The sequence below is a fragment of the Chelonia mydas genome, chromosome 1 (genome assembly GCF_015237465.2).
Source record: "Chelonia mydas isolate rCheMyd1 chromosome 1, rCheMyd1.pri.v2, whole genome shotgun sequence".
NCBI classification, from domain to species: Eukaryota; Metazoa; Chordata; order Testudines; family Cheloniidae; genus Chelonia; species Chelonia mydas.
In genome coordinates, this window is record NC_057849.1 from 283055848 (window position 1) to 283076316 (window position 20469).

Below are 20469 nucleotides of genomic sequence, written 5' to 3' on the forward strand. Positions count from 1 at the left end.
GTCCCCAAAATGGATTAGCATTGGAAATAATCACAGAAAATGCTGCTTTCTTCGGGTGCTATCTTCACCCCTGGAGGAAACGCCTATAAAATCCCTTTGTTTAAACCAAAGAAATTAATTGGTGGCAACCACATCTACGAGAGGAGGAACCTCCAGTATGTGCCCAAGAAGAGGCTTAACTGAATCTAATATAAATACAAAAGGAAAGTACATTTGCGACAAGAGGAAAAATGGTCTCAGAATACGGAGAGACTGAGGATCATCATTAGTGGATACAGAGTGCTTTGTCCCATCACCTATGAGCGCACATTGACACCAGCAATAGCGATGGGTGATATGAAATGGCAGGACTAACGGTATCAGACTGAGAAGAATATGACAAAATAGTTCAGCACATGCCCTTTAACCCTTTTTTTTCTGTATCAGAATACAGTGAACATTGCTGTGACAGAGGGAGTCCCCATGGCCATAGATGAGACTTCCTGTTGTACACTTTGCATGTTCTAACTTTTTCACCACAATAGCTTTGGAATCTGAAGGAGGAAACACTGTACAATACAGGGCGTGCAACCACTGAGCCATAGAGAGATGGTAAGTAGGCATCACATAAACAAAAATGATAGACTAAGGCTCAAATATATTGGCAGTGTGACAAAGTTCCTCCTCTGCCTTGGTGGGTCCTGCGCTTATTGGCAGATTTGCTTGCCTCAGAGATTCACGGCAGCCCTCAGTTTGGTCACTTTTGCTAGTGGCTCAAACCTGCCCGTTCACTCAGCTAACCTCATCACTGGCCAGCATGGGAAAAAGGAAGAACAATAATCCCCGCAGTTTCTGCTGATCCACCATGTGGGTCAGGGAACAACCCAGAGACCTTCCCCTCTGGTGGAACCCACAGTCAAGGTCAACTCCTCCTGTGTCTGATCAGCAGTTGGGAGGTTTGGGGGGAACCCGGGCCCGCCCTCTACTCCAGGTTCAGCCCAGGGCCCTGTGAATTGCAGCTGTCTAGAGTGCTTCCTACACTCTAGAGTGCCACTGTCTAGAGTGCCAGCTACAACTCCCTGGGCTACTTCCCCATGGCCTCCTCCCAACACCTTCTTTATTCTCACCATAGGACCTTCCTCCTGGTGTCTGATAATGCTTGTACACCTCAGTGCTCCAACAGTCCGCGTCCTCACTCTCAGCTCCTAGTGCCTCTTGCTCCCAACTCCTCACACGCACGCCACAAACTAAAGTGAGGTCCTTTTTAAACTCAGGTGCCCTGATTAGCCAGCCTGCCCTAACTGATTCTAGCAGCTTCTTAATTGGCTCCAGATGTCCTAATTAGCCTGCCTGCCTGAATTTGTTCCAGCAAGTTCCATCTTGTTCCGGAACTGCCCATTACCTTACCCAGGGAAAATGTACCTTCTTAATCTGGGACTAATATATCTGCCTTCTAACACTCTCCTGTAGCCATCTGGCCTGACCCTGTCACATGGGATGTATTACAAGACTTCATACATGCTTCCTTTTTATTAGAGCCACAAATTTCAGATCCCAGGAGGAACTTCCCTCATGTCCTGCTTGCATTGGTGAACTACTCCTGATTTTTAAGGGGTACAGTTTTCCCCCCAGAATTAACAACTGTTTCGTTACGTTCATACATACATTCACTTTGATTTGTTCTCTTGCTCTTCTGAGGCACTTTGTCCTGGTTTTAAGCAATTCCTATTGCACTGAACAAACATGGTAGTGGAATTCTTTGATTGCATGTAATTCTATTTTAGAGGCATGAATACCATTTTTCATGCAATCTGAAAAAATGCATTTCAATGGGGTTTAACATATGTCAAAAAAACCCATTTCCACCAAATCTTATAGCACTTATGTCTAAGGGCAAGGCTAAACTACAAAATTAGGTCTACCTAGGTTACATTGATGTACAACCACTGCAGTATTTGAATTGGTTTTACACGTCCACACTACACTCCTTCTGTTGGCAGTGTGCATCTTCAGCAGGAGCACTTGCACCAATTTAACTGCCAGTGTTGGGCATTATGGGATGGTTTCTGAAAGGCAGCAACAGTTGATATAAGCAACACAGTGTCTACACTGACACTGCATCAACCTCACTACATCAACTTAAGCGCTACGTCTCTTCTGGAGATAGTGGGTGAGTTACATTGGTATGAGTCACATTTTAGTGTAACTGCTTACAGAGTCAGGTCAACATAAGCTGCTTTACATCATCCTAAACTCTGTAGTGTAGACCAGGCCTAAGCCTTATAAAGAACGTTCTCTGTCTCACTCACTCTTACACCCACCATATAGTACATTTCACTCACCTTACTGCGTGGTATAGCAATTGGTTTTCTTGGTGGTAAAAGACTAGCAGCTCGACTAAATTTGCTGTAAAATACAAAAAAACTGATTACCATTCGAGTTCTTCAGCAGTAATAAATGGGAAAGGGATGTTTTCTGAGTAGGATTTTAATGTTACATGCCTTTGTGATAGCAACATTTTAAAAGAACAAAAAAAGTCAGTGGGGCCATAGCTTTGTTTTCAAGAACAAAGGGCACTCGTCAACTTGCTCAGGTACATGCTATTAAATGCTACATTTATTTTCAAAGAAAAATTGAAAAAAGATTTAGAAATATGGAATGCTCATCAATTTCACACAAATTGTAAGGAAGATTTTCTTCATCAAAGAGGTTTTTGTGGATTTCCCTTAACTTGGAAATTGCTATTACAGGCCTATAACCGGAGTCATTCAGGCCTTATTTTATTAGGCTGCAGAGCTTCCAGAAGTGATTGCTACTGAGTTGCTGCTTTTCAAACATGGAGATTTTAAACTTTGAAAAAAGAAGTGACTTAAGAAATAGGAAAGCTTTGTATGATTGCACATGATTTGAATTAAAAAAATAATTACAAAATTCAAATACAAGAGTACCTGGAAATGAACGAAACCCCCACCAGACTAAATTAGTTCTAACTTTTATCACCCAGGCTGTTTTATCATCTCTAGTATCAGAATCATCAGACAATTCTCCCGAATTGATCCTGGGATACCTGAATGTGCTCTTTTCACTGACTGTTGACTTCAAACTGCTCATCCGTTTCAGCTTGGCCAGTTTTCTATTCCATACTTCCAATTCTTCTATCCTGATTTCAAGGTTGTTGGTTAGTTTACAGAGCTGCTTAACTGCACCAACATTCTCCATAAAAATTTGATCCTGAGGAGTGAAAGAAAAAAAAGGAGAGAGCGAGAGAGACAGACAGACATGTACTGTATTAATCAATGAGATGTCACAACCAAGGATGTGTACAGAATTCACACATCCAAAGATGGTTTCAGCATTTAAGATACAAACACAAATTAATTCAAAATAAATGTGAGGCCTCTTGGGACCATAAAATCCTTTTGCTGGATTGCTAGCTATGTTGAGAAAGTGCTTGTGTTCGATTTGCGGTAAATTGGATATGAGCACTTGTATAAGAAAAATAGTGAATGAGCTGAAGAACTGTGCTGACCCAAGTCTAAAATTTGTCTTGAATTAACACTGTGCTGAAATTTAGGCACCGGAAGTATCATGGCAAGCATCTACATTTTGATTTATGCCGTTGCAGCTTAACGCTGTCTCCAGGATTTACGTACTCACTGGCTTGTTTAGCTATGGGATGGGCTAACTAGCTAAGATGCCTATCCTGTAAACCAAACACGAACTTCCAAAGGACAGAGAGAGAGAGAGAGAGAGAGAGAGAGAGAGAGAGAGATGGGGAAGAGGGACCCTGGTGCTACTACTAGGACCAGGGCTAGGAAAGTATTTAGCTATGACGGGATAAATGGCACTACATAGACCCTGTCAGAAGGCCTCCCATGACCTTCTTGTAAATTCCCAGACCTTTCAGCTGGCTCATTGCCCAACCCAGCAGTTCTAACACCCTGTTTGTTTTATCCCAGCGCAAGGAATATATCATCATTGGTACCAAAGTTCTGTTAGGAAGGTTAGTGCCACCTTCATCTGGGTAGCACGTATTTCACCACCTGCACATTTCCATTTCTAAGCTGAAATTTTCATTGATCTGTGCTAAGAGCGGGATGACTTCATGCTTTTTTGTTGCTGTGTTTGAAAAAAATGCCTTCCCATGCTAGTGTATAACCTGAATGTTCCCATTAAGACTTGGATAAAGCAATTATTCTGCCAAAGATTGGTGAGGTGCTCCAGTATGTTCAAGCCATGCAGAAAATAAGACACATACATAGATGCATCTTTTTCATTGAAAATACCATGTACCAGAGCTAGAGTAGAGATGGTAAGTCACACACTGAACAATTACTATAGCATGTTTATTGACAAGTGACTTCAAAACAGCGTCATGTGCTTGGAACCATGAAATTAATGATGTGATCACTTGTCCATATATCAGTGATATGAAGCGGCGGCTTTTCCTGTTCTCTTCAAATCATGCATGACTCTCTCCTGGGCAGCTTCGAGAAGCTGAGAAAAATGACTCACCTGGCAAAATAAAGGAATGTTTTCTTTGGACGAAAAGGCAGATTAGAGTTTTAGTGCCTCACTGAAGATGAGGTACTGAGTCTCAAGGTCCCACAAAAAACCCCAAAGCTCTCAGTTAAATACACCTTCAAAATGTTACACTAAATTCTTAGACCCCCCCCTCCATCTCCTATTAAAGTCACTGAAAGCTGTACAAATACATTTTCACATACGTTCCTATTAAGGTTTGCAGAAAGAGAATAAAAGGAGTCATGGATACCATTGGAGTAAAAGTTATTTTTATTTGAACAGATGTTGCAACCACTTCTGAAGCATTCTGTCAGCTCCAGTCTTGACTTAGGCAGAAGGGGAGACAGAAAAGGAGACAGCAGAAAGTTTGATGGGCTGGAAATACAGGAGGGGGAAATCCTATGGGTAGGGAGCAGAGAACAGACTGGGGGTTGTGGAGGAGCAGAAAGGGGACCTGGTAAGGAGATGATTTGGAATGGAAGAGAACAGTGAACATGGAACTGAGGGGCTGGAAGAGGACAGTATAGAAACATAAGAACGGCCCAACTGGGTCAGATCAAAGGTCCATCTAGCCCAGTATCCTGTTTTCCAACAGTGGCCAATGCCAGGTACCCCAGAGGGAAGGAACAGAACAGGTAATCAAGTGATCCATCCCATCGCCCATTCCCAGCTTCTGGCAAACAGAGGTTAGGGACACCATTCCTAATAGCCATTGACAGACCTATCCTCTGTGAAATTATCTAGTTCTATAGGAAGAGAAACCCTGAGAAAAAGAGGGAAAAGGAAGAGTTTTAGGGGTGCCCCTCAGATAGAAGAAGAACTCAAGGGGAGACTCAAGGGAGGTTAAGTGTGTAGTGAGGGACATAAGTAGGATGGTGGAAAGGATGAAGGCCAGAGAGGAAATATTAGGGAGAGGAAAAACCCAGAGAGAAAAATGGAGCAGAAGGAAAACAGTTTGGAGCTCAAGAGATTTGCAGAGAGGCCAGAACAATGGGGAAGACACAGGGGAAGGACAGTGATAGTGGAGGAACCAGAGGGAAAGAGAAAGAGCTAGAGACAGAGAGATGGAAAGAAACTAGACATGGGAAGACTGCAGAGATTCAGGCAGGGTCAAGGAATTTCTGCATGTTAACAGCTTCACAAATACTTCACATCTCCAAAGGAGGTTAAACTGTAAACCAGAAGCTTCACACCCTTGGTATGGATATCTAGAGAGGGTGTCTTTAGGCGCTGGTGAGTCTGAAGGGTTGTCCCTGCACCCAGAAGGGCTAGGCAGCTTGCCAGAGCATCCCAGCTGTCAGGAAGGAGCGTTAGACTATAGGTTTGTACTCGGAAATGTGCCTAGGGGACCCAAAGATTAGGGCAGCAGCTGGACTCTGTTAGGTCAGACAAACCACCTGGGGATTCAGGGACACAGAGGCATGGATTACCCTTACAGAAGTCCTGCTGGTGACTGGAAAGGAGCATCCAGCCAGGTCTGTGACACAGCTGTAAAGCAGATGTTTAGGAATCCACGAAGTTAGAAAATCCAGATGAAGATGCAGCTGCCTTGCCATGAACATTGCTAAAATAGGAACATTTGGTATAGGGCAGTAGTTACACTGGTGTTGTCACTAACATTAAACAATGGCTTTTGATGAAGAGCCAACCAATCGCTCACAAGTCGTTGGCATCTTGAACTAATAGAGTAAATGCATTAACAATTCCTTTCAATAGTAAACCTAGAACTTCCCCTCCTGTTTTTATCAGGTATGAGGGCATAGCTCACAGCTTCACGGAACACCAAACTAGTTGAAACTCCACCAGTGAAGATGGTATGTTCATTTTCTCCTTGTTGCTTCCACAGAAGCAGGCAAACTAGGTCAGATCCAATCTTATTCTGCAAAATAAATTGAATACTCTTCAAGTGACAAATGGAATGGAAGAGTGGAACATGTCCTAGCCTATTACAGAGGGGAGATTATTGAGTGGTCTGAATTTGCCAGCCTGCCCTTCACACAGGACAGCTGCCCTGGCCTGAACTTCACAAACACAGTGAAGGACAGGAATGAAACTTCTTACAGCTTCCATCACCACTGTGAGGAAGGAACATAAGAACTCTAAGCCACAATTGATAGGAATCAGAGTTTTCTGCCTCTTGTCTCCTCTTTCCATGATTCTTTTGAAAACTGAAGTGGCTCATGAAAAGATACAAAGAATTTTGTAAAACTGACACAAATTTGCTAAATGTTTCAGTGTCACTGAATCCACATTTTTCACTGAAAGTCTGTTTCAGACAAACAATTTTGCCCAGCACTATTCATGAATATAGGTAAAGAGCATACAGGGACCACTATCCCAAAACTTTTATTCTACTGGTTTGACACATGCTTCATTTATATGGACTACAGCATAGGCAAGAAAGAGCTTGTTTTCAAGTTTATCTTTGTAAACTTATTTTTAATATGATACATATAGGTGAAGTGTAATACTGAATATTTCATACTCCTGATGGATCTTTCATATGAGCTGGGTGGGTTTGATTAATGGTAGGTAGGATTCCATACACACAATCTGAGATTTTTGTGGTGTTTAGATGTTGCTTGTAATTATTAGAATTGTGAGCACTGGCTGTTGGGAGTCTGAAAGGACAGGAAACAGGAAGGAGGGGGGAGGAGTTGAGAGGCTGGGAGAGAGCTACAGAGGGTGCAGCAGCAGCTTGGTAAAGAGGTTTCCACTTTGAAAATAAAGTCCTGTTGAAGCTTGTTAGTACCTTGCCTGGTTGATACAACGTTTTGGTGACTAGGATGGATCTTCTGCCTCTGAACCCACCTGCACCCTTTCTGCAAAGCCACGGTGAGCCTCCAATTGCTTTTACTACCTGGATCCATATGTTTGAGACTTATCTGCTTGCAATCAGTGCTACAGAGATTTCTGAAGAAAGAAAGCATGCTCTGCTAATCCACTGCCTTGGAGCAGAAGGGCAGCGTATATTTTACACTTTTCCCCTTGCAGATGATAAATATGAGACCACTCACTGCATTAAAGAATTTTTTTGTGCCAGAAGTGAATGTAGTAGCTAATCGCTACAGATTTTGCCAGCGTGAGCAGAAACCAGGGGAAGCTATAATGCAGTATATTGCTTCCCTGAGGAGTCAGATTGTAATTTGTGACTTTGGGAATATGGCAGATGAGATGATTAGAGACCAGTTCATTGAGAAAACAATCATGCTTCATGTAAGAGAACGCTTATTTCTAGAACCACAACTTACACTAGGAAAAGCAATAACCATTGTTACTCAGATTGAGTCAGCTACAGCTGAAGCCAAAATAATGGATACAGGAGGCAGTCCAGGCTGTGGCTCCTTTGCAGAAAAGTTCACTATCGCTGCAGACACACAAGTGCAAGAGAAAAACTAATGAAAAACCACCGAATCAGCAAATTCAAAATACAGTAAAAGCATGCTTTCGCTATGGATCCCCACAATACCTTGCAAGCTACACAGGATGTCCGGCAAGAGTAGCTCAGTGCAATCATTGCAAAAAGATTGGGCATTTTGCTAAAGTATGTCGCAGTAGCCAGTTCAATCAACAGGTGCATGCAGCTACAATACCAGATGTTACCGTGCTGAGCATGGACAAAATCACTACTGCACATATTCCAGAACAGATAAAGTGCACTGTAAACATTTCCGTCATACCCTTAGGCAAACCACACACTATTCAGCTAATGTTGGACACTGGCTCAGCAGTATCTATACTACCTGATTCCATCTATCTGCATTACATTAAAGATGTGCCTCTTACTGAACCCAAGCTTCACTTGGTGCGCTATTTGAAAAACCATATTCCACTACATGGCTGCCTGCCAGCAATAGTTACTTTTGGTGACTGCTGTGTAACATTGTCCACAAAGGCACTCCTATCCTTGGCAGAGATTTATTGGCTGCTTTAAATCTCAGGGTAGTTAATGGACGAATTGATCTTCCTCAGCAAAGCACTCTTGCGGTACACACACCAGTTTCAGCTGGGACCCAACACCAGGCTGAGGAGAAACTCGGCTGTGCTTATGGGTTTCTGCATAAAGTTAAAATGCGGAATAATGTGATGCCTGAACGACAGAAGTTACGGCGCTTATCATTTTCAGTCAGGGAAGCTGTTTCAGAGGAACTTAGAAAACTTGTTCAAAAGGACATTATTGAAGAGATCGACTCCTTGGAATGGGTTTCACCTATAGTAGTGACACAGAAGAAGGGTGGAGGCATTTGCCTTTGTGTGGACTAAAGGGAGCCAAATAAAGCTATTGTGATTGACAGCCATCCTCTTCCTCACATAGAAGAAGTATTTGCAGAACTCTGTGGAACAAGGATGTTCTCTACTCTTGATTTGCAGAGCGCATACCACCAGGTTATGTTGCATGAAGATAGCAGAGACCTCACAGCATTTATTACATATGAGGGACTATTCCATTTTAAATGTGTTCCATATGGTCTCACATCAGCCCCAAGTGCCTTTCAAAAAATGATTTCATTGATTCTGAAGAATCAACATGGAGTTCAGTGCTATCTGGATGATATTATCATGTTCGGAAATACTTCTGAGGAGCATGACAATAACCTTCAGTCTGTAGTAAACTGCATCAGCACAGCAGGCCTCCAGCTCAATAGGTCCAAATGCAAATTTAGACAAACTGAACTCTCCTTTCTGGGGCATACAATTTCACAGGCTGGACTAAAACCTGATCCAGATCATATCCTGGCAATTTCAAATGCTCCTCCTCCAACAGATTTGCAAACCTTACATTCCTTCTTGGGTCTTACCTCCTGGTATGCAAAATTCATTCCCAATTATGCTTCTGTCATTGAACCGTTACGGGAATTACTACAAAGTAGTTCAACCTTAGTGTGGACAACGGATGCACAAGCTAGTTTCAAAACGGTGAAAGACTTGATTGTACATAGTCCAGTACTTGCACTATTCAGTCCTGCATTGCCCACAATTGTAACTACTAATGCTTCTGATTATGGACTTGGGGTGGTTCTCACACAACTGCATGAGGACAACACAGAGAGGACTGTTGCATTTGCTTCAAGGACACTAAGTAATGCTGAGAGAAAACATTCTACAGTCGAAAAGGAAGCACTTGCTTGTGTCTGGGCTACTGAAAAATGGAGAACTCTACCTGTGGGGCTGCACATTCAAGTTGCGCACAGACCACAGCCCTTTGACGACGCTGCTCACCACAAAAGGACTGGAAGAGCAGGATACCATATTGCTTGATGGTCTGCAAGACTACTCTCTTTCAATTACGAACTGGAATATAAGCCTGGAAACCAAAATGTGGTAGCTGATTGCCTTTCTCGCCTGCCTTTGCCTTCTCCAGATGGTCCACCGGACGATAGGATGTAGTGGTTGCGCTTATTACAAGGACTCTTACTGCAGTTACAAGAGAACAATTTCAAGCTGCTTGTTCAGCGTGTCCAATTCAACAAAAACTACGGGAATTTCTGACAAAGATAGCCCAGTGACCCTAAAAACCTTGACCCAGTTTTGCTGCCTTATTTTAGAGTTCAGGATGAACTTTCTTTGTTTGATGGCTGTGTGCTACGAGGTTCACACCGGCTCCTTGTGCCAGAAGAATTACAGTCAAAACTCATTGTTAGGATATAGATATTCAGGCCTGTCTGTAAAGGCCTATACTCTAAGAATTTAGGTGTATTCTTATCACTTGGCTAGTTCTAGAGGTATAAAAAAGAGAATCAAAATCACTGTCTGCCGGTGTAAGGGCCTTCTCTTACTGTGACAGTCTGAGGCCCTGTTCTTAGGCTAAGGCCTTTGGCTAAGCAGCAGAGGCAGCCATAAGCTAGGAAGCGACCGGTCACATCCTCACATTCCAAACTAGTCACATTGAAAGAAGGTGCTATTGGGCTGTTAGGAATACAATCCTGTCCTGATAATGCCTATCACCTCCAGAGAAAGGGAAGTGCCTAGAAAATGTAAAAGGAAACAGCATCCTGTCTGGCAAGAACTCACTTATCAATACTGGGATGTGAAATCCTCACTTCTGTATTGTTTTGTCATTATAGTTCCCACTTTGCTATTGTCTGTCGGTATAATCTCTGTCTGGTTCTGTGATTGTTCCTGTCTGCTGTATAATTAATTTTGCTGGGTGTAAACTAATTAAGGTGGTGGGATATAATTGGTTACATAATCATGTTACAATATGTTAGGATTGGTTAGTTAAATTTCAGGAAAATGATTGGCTAAGGTATAGCTAAGCAGAACTCAAATTTTACTATATAATCTGTAGTCAATGAGGAAGTGAGTGGGCGTGGGGGTGTGTGTGGGGGGGGGAAATGGGAACAGGGAACGGGAGTAAGGAAATTGGAACCACGTTTTGCTAAAAGGGGGAGATGGGAACAGGGAATGGGAGTAAGGAAACTGGAATCCTGTTTGGCTAAAGGGGGAAATGGGAACAGGGACACAGGTGTAAAGCTCTGTGGTGTCAGAGCTGGGAAGGAGGATACTAAGGAAGGAAACTGGAATCATGCTTGCTGGAAGTTCACCCCAATAAACATCGAATTGTTTGCACCTTTGGACTTCGGGTATTGTTGCTCTCTGTTCATGCGAGAAGGACCAGGGAAGTAAGTGGGTGAAGGAATAAGCCCCCTAACACTCATACACCTGGCACACGATACTCATCAAGGAATTGTCCGAACCAAACAACGACTATGGGATCTGTATTAGTGGCCAGGGATGGACTCTCAAACTGAAGCACTCATAAAATCCTGTGTCACTTGCCAAATGCATGATAAGACAGCAGTGACATGTACCCCTCCATTACAGTCTGTTTCTCTTCCTGAATCTGCATGGGAAAAAGTGGCGATTGACATTGTAGGACCCTTTGATACTGCTCCAATTGACTGCCATTATGCCATCACTTTAATAGACTATTTCAGTAAATGGCCTGAGGTAGCATTTACATTGCAAATCTCTTCTGCTACAGTAATTAAGTTCCTCTCTTCAGTTTTTAGCAGTGAAGGTAATCCCAAAGAACTGGTTTCAGATAATGGTAGTCAATTTACTTCCCTGGAGTTTGAAACTTTTCTAGCAAAGAGGAACATTTTACACAGAAGGTCGTCCCTATATTACCCTCAAGCCAATGGGGAAATCGAACGGTTTAACAGAAGTTTGAAAGGGAGTTTGCAAATGGCTAAACTGGAAGGGCGATTGTGGATACCCTTCACTACTGATTTCTTGCAAGCATACCAGGCTACGCAACATGTCACAATGCAAAGATCACCCGCAGAGTTACTGCATGGAAAACAGATGAATACTAAACTGAACATTGCTGGATTGTTAAAGGCACAACCTGAGTCCCCAAACGACGATGATGTGAGAAAAAACAGTTGAACAGAACCAAGCAAAGTCTAAGGCTTTCACAGACAAGTGGCGGGGTGCTAAGGAACCAAAGTTTGAGTGTGGTTCCTTCATTAGAGTATGAAAACCTGGAATTTTATGCAAAGGGGACCATAAATTCACAGCTCCTCTTAAAATCATAGAGAAGAAGGGACCTTACACCTATCGACTTTCTGATGGGTGGGTATGGAATGCTTCTTATCTTGCACCTGCCTATGCACCAAGAGGAGATTATGCCAACACCCAGGCTGCATTGGATGACTTCACCGTAGTACCAACACAACAAGACATTGAACTGGAACCAGGGCTTGAGAGATGGCCTCTCTGAACCAGACAACAACCTGTCTGGACTAGAGACTATGTTATGTAGTATCTACAGTGTTTTCAGTGTAATATTTCTGCCAACAGTATAGTGTCTTGTTTCATATTTGTTCCTGTGGTTAGAACAATAATGTTTATTTTAATTGGGAGAGTTTCTTAAGAGAGGAGGGAATGTGGTGTTTAGATGTTGCTTGTAATTATTAGAATTGAGAGCACTGGCTGTTGGGAGTCAAAGGACAGGAAACAGGAAGGAGGGGGGAGAAGTTGAGAGGTTGGGAGAGAGCTACAGAGGGTGCGGCAATAGCTTGGTAAAGAGGTTTCCACTTTGAAAATAAAGTCCTGTTGAAGCTTGTTAGTACCTTGCCTGGTTGATACAACAGTTTCAATAAAATACAGAATAAAAAATCATTTGAAATAACATAGTTAACAATGAATATGGGATAATAGCCATGCTGTCGTTCAGACCAAATGTAACTACCTCCAATATGTATAAATGTTCTCTTCTCCCTACTAATTTTCATTTCACTTTGGCAGAATTTTTCCTGTTAAATCAAGTTTTGCTCAAATCCCAGGTTTATGCACACAAATCTATAATCTTTATCTATGATAACATAAGTACCCTCCACAGTAAGATCTGCTTTTTGATATTGTCACTCTAGAGGCTAGAAGAGATGACACTTTGATTTCTAAGGTAGACTGTTCTGACTATTCAACATTCAGCTTATGACTACACATTTATGAAACACAACAAATCAGAATATAGCAGGACACTGCATAGTGCAAACCTAACAGCATTATCTTCATCATTAAAGCATGTTAATTTCTCTGTGTACCATACACATTTCTTCCTGTAGGATTTTGAAGTTATGATAATGGTCTAAGATAGAGAAATTTCACACACCACATACAGAATTAGCTTTTACGTTTTGTGTAAAGCAAGAGGATTAGAATAAGAAAGTTACCAGTTTGTGAAGTAAAATACCACAAGAGCTTAATTCTTCTTAGGAACCATTAAATTAATTCAGACTTTCCGACGCAAACGACTTTTGTTGTAATAGCGGTAGAGCTAGAGCAGCCAATCTTAAGACATCTCTATCCAAATTTTGTGTGACCACACTTCATTTTAAGTATCTCTCAATTAAAATACTACTATATTAAGATTTCAAATAATTAAAAAAAACCTCTTAGTCAAATACCTACAGGGGGGAGATCAATTCAAATTTGAAAGACTGACATTTGCATCTTGACAAACACAAAATATGTGGTCCAGCAGAAGTTTCTTACCTGTTTGTGAGCCTTAATAATTAGTGATCAAGTTAGCGTGATGAAATTTCACTCTCTCGGCTGACTAAGATACCCCTGACTGGCAGGAGCATATTAGGCTCCATGTGTGCAGACTCCTGTGCCTATGTTGAACCCCACTGACTTCAATGGGGCTCCATATGGGGGCAGCGGTCTACAAACACACATCATCATGCGGGATCAGGCCCTTACTGTCCACATAGACCTCTTCACATGACTCCCTAATGAGAACTGAAGGGAGCAACTCTGAATCAGACACTGAAGACCAAAAGTGACTAACAGAGACAGGTATTTAAAGAATCCAGAACTATTTACTTGCAAAAAGAAAAGGAGTACTTGTGGCACCTTAGAGACTAACCAATTTATTTGAGCATAAGCTTTCGTGAGCTACAGCTCACTTCATCGGATGCATACTGTGGAAAATACAGAAGATGTTTTTATATACACACAAAGCATGAAAAAATACCTCCTCCCACCCCACTCTCCTGCTGGTAATAGCTTATCTAAAGTGACCACTCTCCTTACAATGTGTATGATAATCAAGTTGGGCCATTTCCAGCACAAATCCAGGTTCCCCCCCTCTCCCCTCCCCACACACAAACCCACTCTCCTGCTGGTAATAGAGAGTGAGTTTGCGGGTGGGGGGGGGGGGGGGTGAGAAAACCAAGGGGTGAGAAAACCAAGGGGGTGATCTTCACCAAGTCCTGCAGCTGGACTAATAAAAAAATATGGTTCAAGAGCAGAGCTTCCTTTCCCCAAAGGAAAAAAAAGCAAATTAGTTCTGAATGCCAAAACCTATGTGGCTGATTCTGGGCAAAAAAGCACTTGCATTTGCTACTGAATTTTTTAAAAAACGCATTGTCTTAAAGTCTTTGTTTCATGTCCAGTACCATAGCACTGTATAAATGAATGGCAGTAAACCAATAATATACCTTATCAATCATGAGGAAGTTCTCTACTTTTTCTCCATTTTCACAGGTAATATCTCCAACTTCTTTTACAGCTGTCGGTAAAAGCTCTTTCACCTCCTGGGCTATTATTCCTGTTTGCAAAATAATGAAAAACTAGTGTAAAAAAACAAACAAACAAACAATTTACTCTCAGATTGTAATTTGTATTCTCCCTAATGTGGCCATCCTAAAAGTTACAAGTCGAGCTCTGCAGAAACCAGATTTTCCTTTTTGTAGGAAATTCTGCAATTTTGATTTTTTTCCATTCCAAAATGGAACAAAACAAATTTCCTGAGAACCAAAATTCAAAATATATTAATTATTATTATTATTATTATTATTGCAGGTAAATCAAAACATTTATTTGATAAAATCTAAATGTTCCATTCCAGTTTTGACTTTGTATTTTATATTACCTAAATATAAAATTAAAAAATTGAAAGAAAAATCATCTTTATCAGAATGCTTCATTCTGGTTTGCTTGTTTTTCCCATATCCAGGCATGTTTCTCCAAAATTTTTCAATTTTGACAAAAAAGCATTTTCTGATGGAGAAACATTCCCTCAGAAAATTTTCAAACAGCTCTAATTACAGGTTTTTATCATTTTAGTCTTCACCATTCTAAACCATACACTCCCTTATCTAGAACTACTATCTGCTTCTACATATAGATATTATTTACTGGATGGCTCAATTAGAAATATGGAATTTGCTCTATAGGGACAGACCAGGTGGGTCCCTAGCCCAATTTCCTGTATTTCTGATATTGGCCATAATCAGATGCTTAAGTTTCTTCCCAACTTCCCCTTCAATTAGAGGCTGGCTTATTCTCTGAAACAAGAGGGCTTTTATCCTTAATTTTTAATCTCATCCAATATAATGTTCTAGTTGTCTCATCCTTTATAAAATTGCCAAACTCTTGGCCTCTGCAATAGCCTATGGAACTCATCACCACCAGATGATCATGCAGATTTGCTGCCCTTCCAATTCATTGACTTGTTCTTGTATTATGAGGAGGAGTAATAGGTAACATCCTACTGGCTATGAGGAAGCTCCTTCTCCTTCAACTTGTTTCTTTCTTGTCATTTAGATTTGCAAGCCATTTGGAGCAGGGGCTGTAATTTACTATATGTTTTAGACACTCCCTAGCACAATGGGTCCTGATTCTGTCTGAGGTCTGAATGTGCTCCTGCAATACAAATAATAATTACAAGTTTTCTGCTCTTTGCAATTTGTCATTTGCTACACATAAGTTGAAGAGCATGTAAAGGGCAGGGAAAAGACAGTGACGTGAAACATTTCTCTTCCCATTTGGTTTCATATAGTGCAGATGGACGGAGTGGATGGGAAGGAAGGAACAGCATAGACAGAGGTTACAGGGGTAAAAATAGAAGCTACGGATTCGAAGTGAACATTGAGGAAGAAGGGAGAAAACAACATGGAAAGGAAGAGGAAGGGAAAAGAAAAAAACAATTACAAATACTAAATCAAAAATAACCAACTAGAAGTCAGATCATAGAATCATAGGACTGGAAGGGACCTCGAGAGCTCACCTAGTCCAGTCCCCTGCACTCATGGCAGGACTGAGTATTATCTAGACCATCCCTGACAGGCATTTGTCTAACCTACTCTTAAAAATCTCCAATGATGGAGATTCCACAACCTCCCTAGGCAATTTATTCCAATGTTTAACCACCTTCACAGGAAGTTTTTCCTAATATCCAACCTAAACCGCCATTGCTGCGACTTAAGCCCATTGCTTCTTGTCCCATCCTCAGAGGTTAAGGAGAAAATTTTTTCTCCCTCCTCCTTCTAACAAACTTTTGTGTACTTGAAAACTGTTATGTCCCCCCGGCCCTTAGTCTTCTCTTCTCCAGACTAAATAAACCCAATTTTTTCTTCCCTCATAGGTCATGTTTTCTAGACCTTTAATTATTTTTGTCACTCTTCTCTGGACTCTCTCCAATTTGTCCACATCTTTCCTGAAATGTGGTGCTCAGAACTGGACAAAATACTCCAGCTGAGGCCTAATCAGTGCAGAGTAGAGCGGAAGAATTACTTCTCATGTCTTGCTTACAACACTCCTGCTGATACATCCCAGAACGATGTTTGCTTTTTTTTTTTTTTTTTTTTCTTTTTTTTGCAACAGTGTTACACCATTGATTCATATTTAAGCTTGTGATCCACTATGACCCCCAGATTCCTTTCTGCAGTACTCCTTCCTAGGCCTTTCCCATTTTGTATGTGTGCAACTGATTGCTCCTCCTAAGTGGAGTACTTTGCATTTGTCCTTATAGAATTTCACCCTATTTACTACAAACCACTTCTCCAGTTTGTCCAGATCATTTTGAATTTTAATCATATCCTCCAAACCACTTGCAACCCCTCCCAGCTTGGTATCATCTGCAAACTTTGCCAGAAGCTGAAAATGGGAAACGGGATGGATCACTTGATGATTTCCTCTTCTTTTCATTCCCTCTGGGGCACCTGGCATTGGCCACTGTAGGAAGACAGGATACTGGGCTAGATGGACCTTTGATCTGACCCAGTATGGCCATTCTTATGTAATGATTTTCCAATCAGTTATGCACCTACCTTACAGTAGCTCTATCTAGGTTGTATTTCGCTAGTTTGTTCATAAGAAGGTCATACAAGTCAATATCAAAAGCCTTACTAAAGTCAAGATATGCCACATCTACCACTTCCCCCTGCCCCTGCTCCCCACCCCACAAGACTTGTTACCCTGCCAAAGAAAGCTATTAGGTTGATTTGACATGATTTGTTCTTGACAAGTCCATGCTGACTGTTACTTATCACTTATAGACAAAGGAAAAGAGACATGACGGTATTCAACCTGTCTTGGACCTTAGATCTCCACAAGATTTACAAAAGAAGCCAAGTCTCAATAGATTCAATAGACATTTTTGTTTTGTTTTAAGCACAGATTTTCAGCCTATATATGTAAGGCAGTATGTAGCACAATGAGATCCTGGTCCATGATGAGGGCTCCTAGGTACCATGGTAATACAGGTAAATAATAATATGGATTTATGTTTTAAATGCTCAAATACACACAAAAATGGTTGAAGCAATTTGGCTAAAGCCTTAGAAAAGGTGTATCACCTCTGGGCCGAGACCAACCGTGGAAAATGTCAGCTGATTGCATCTACTAAAATGGAGACATATACACACACAATCAGACACCCACATACTCTCATACGCATCAGTTTTAAAAGAAAAACACTGCAAAAGGCCTTAGGATCCTAAAAATGAGATAGGAATGCCACGGAATTAATCATTATGATACAACATACAAATATAAGAGGACAGACACTAGAATAGAAGAAGAGTTGATTGAATACCTGTTTCATGGGTATTGTTTATTCCCATTACAGATGCAAATTCAGGCTTGTAGTCATACTCAACGAGCCTCATTTGCGCTATTCTTCTCAGCTGCTCAGTTGTATCAACCTAATTGCACAAAGACCAGGTTTCACATGTTCCAATATTAAGGATCAGAGTCACATCAAGGGTTGCACAAGCATATTGAGAAGCATGACACAGCTGCCATCAAACATCTCCCTATTCAACATTAACCAGCTGTTATTTTTACCTGTATTCCCAGTTACATTTCAGTCAAACCACTTCATTTACAGACACAGCCTCATCCAAGTTCAAAGTCCCTCCCGCCCCCCAGTTCAAACAGGATGGCTCCACAATGCAAGCAGTGCATTCACTTTCCTAAGGCCAACATTCCAACGTGTCTAGGATAATAGAATCTACTTCATGTGTGTCAGAAGGATAATTCATACATGCACTGTGGTGTAAATGTAAATGCCCTAAAAGCTCCACTTCACTCACCTCCTGGATATTCTGTTTTGCTCGACTGTCAGATGGATGCATGACTGTCCCCATCACTTTCACATTTCCACAGACGACCAGTGCTTCATCTGGTGCATCTGTGTTAATTCCTACTCGACCATGACAGACTATGGTCTCTGGAACATGTCCTCGCTGCCACAACACATCACTGTCATTCTCAAACTGCCCAGGGTTAGATGCCTGAAAACATTTGTTACAGTCAAAGACACAGTAGCACAGATTTACTATTGCTTTATCCAATTTACCAAAGGAATATGAAATGCCATACAAATCTTTCACATTTAAACTACATTTTTGAACTTTGACACATCAAAATGGATAACCTCTAAAGAAATGTTTCCCATCTAGAACATTTGCAGTGCCCGCAAAGCCTTTTCTTGTATTACATTTTACTATAATGTTAAGGAAGATGGTCAACTTCAAAGCTTTTCAGGTAACTAGGTTTGTGATCAGACCTCAGAATCATTTCTGATTTGCCAACAAACTGTCTTCTAGCCTACTAGCTCACTAAGGACTGGACACTGGACAAGAGAAAGAAAGGCAGATTTTAACACATCTCACTCGAAAGATTCCCCATTCCCTAAAGAAACCCATTGAACATACAGATCTCTCTCTCTTTTTTTTTACCCATTTTCAGACACTCTCCTTGTATTTTGTCCGATGTCCGTTCTGAACAGATAAGAGGTGGGTTTGGGCTTGAATTCACGCATACTGCATTCCCAACATGCACACACTCTGAACTGTAAATCAGACTGAAGGTACATTGTTGTCCACATTGTGGGTACCTAGGAATAACTTATGTTTACGAAACTATCCCACAACTATATTACTTGAAGTGGCTGATTACCACTTCTTTATTGTAAACTGGTTGGAGCAAGGACTATCTTTTTGTTCTGTATTTGTCCAGCATCCAGCACAATGGGGTCCAGGACAAGGGCTCCAAAGTGCTACTTTAACTACAACATTGTACCAATTTCCTCTTCCCTTTGCCTGTTTGTGTCTTTTAGAATCTAAGCTCTTTGTGACCGAGACTCAGCCTTCTTTTATGTCTGAAAAGCACTTAGCAGCTCGAGGATGTTTCCAGAAACAAAAAAACAACAATTAAGCAGTGTATTGAATCCATGACCCCTAAGTGCTTTGAACAACCAAAACCTTATTAAGATGCCTCAGGAAAAGAATAGAACAATGAGATTTTCTAACGGCTTAACTTTTTTTTTTTTTTGCATGGATAACAACATTGCTGATTAAAGTGGACATAGATAAATTGACTTTGGAATGGCAGTTGCAACAAATCAAAGCTACCAGATGAATTCCACTTATCAACTGAGACATGGAAATTTCCATCATATTCAAACATATTTGCATAGGCCTGGAGACATGCAAGGTTTAAAAACAGCAGTTCCTGGAGAAGTCACCATCTGTAATATATATAACTTTTGCACTCACAAGTCAAGTCAGCTGTCATTTTCAATGAGGGACCCCTAAATAAGCATGTCCACACATTCTACAAAATACTACCCCTTGTCCGAACTCTATTACTTTACATTAATCAAATAAAATTAATCTTGCTCTCAGAGAAAAAAGCTCAATGAACAAAAATCCTAATGCTTTTTTGTTTATTTCCTTATTAAAAATAAAAAATTAACACTGAATTCAGGCATTAAAATGTGGATCTAAACAAAATACCAATGTGCCAAAAACTCAGCACTCATTTATAAAGGCCTTGTTTTTTTGCAAGGCTACACCATCTGTGATACAGAGAATTGTGCACTTCTAACTGTCACAATTAGAGCATGAGCTGATGTGCCTGTTAACCACTACTCAGTTTGTAGTTCTTTAATCTTTAACTCTGCAGTATGGTGGACTAGAGTGTATGTTTTTCCCATCGCGATGCATTCAGTAAGTTTTGCCACATTGCAGTAAGTGATGTCTTTATATACATGACCCTGCCTTCCATTGCAAACATATCAGACCAGAACACTGCTATAGTCCTTTTACTGATATGGCCATTGTTTACATTCTCAGTCCTCTATTTTTGTCCATTCAATCATTTATTTATTTGACTGGCACCATAGGCACAAGTGCTAAAAAAATCTGGTGGGTGTGGGAGCCT

General features: G+C 41.0%; 1 protein-coding gene across 1 annotated transcript in view; it reads right to left on the bottom strand.

Moving 5' to 3' along the window:
- MYRFL (myelin regulatory factor like) overlaps positions 1-20469 on the bottom strand; it is a 74578-nt gene that overhangs the window by 18917 nt on the left and 35192 nt on the right. The window contains exons 12-16 of the mRNA XM_037886615.2: positions 18336-18536; positions 17837-17945; positions 14457-14566; positions 3047-3210; positions 2322-2385 (exon numbers count right to left, since the gene is read on the bottom strand). Of these exons, the coding sequence (XP_037742543.1) occupies positions 2322-2385; positions 3047-3210; positions 14457-14566; positions 17837-17945; positions 18336-18536 (648 nt within the window). The remainder of the gene's footprint in view (positions 1-2321; positions 2386-3046; positions 3211-14456; positions 14567-17836; positions 17946-18335; positions 18537-20469) is intronic.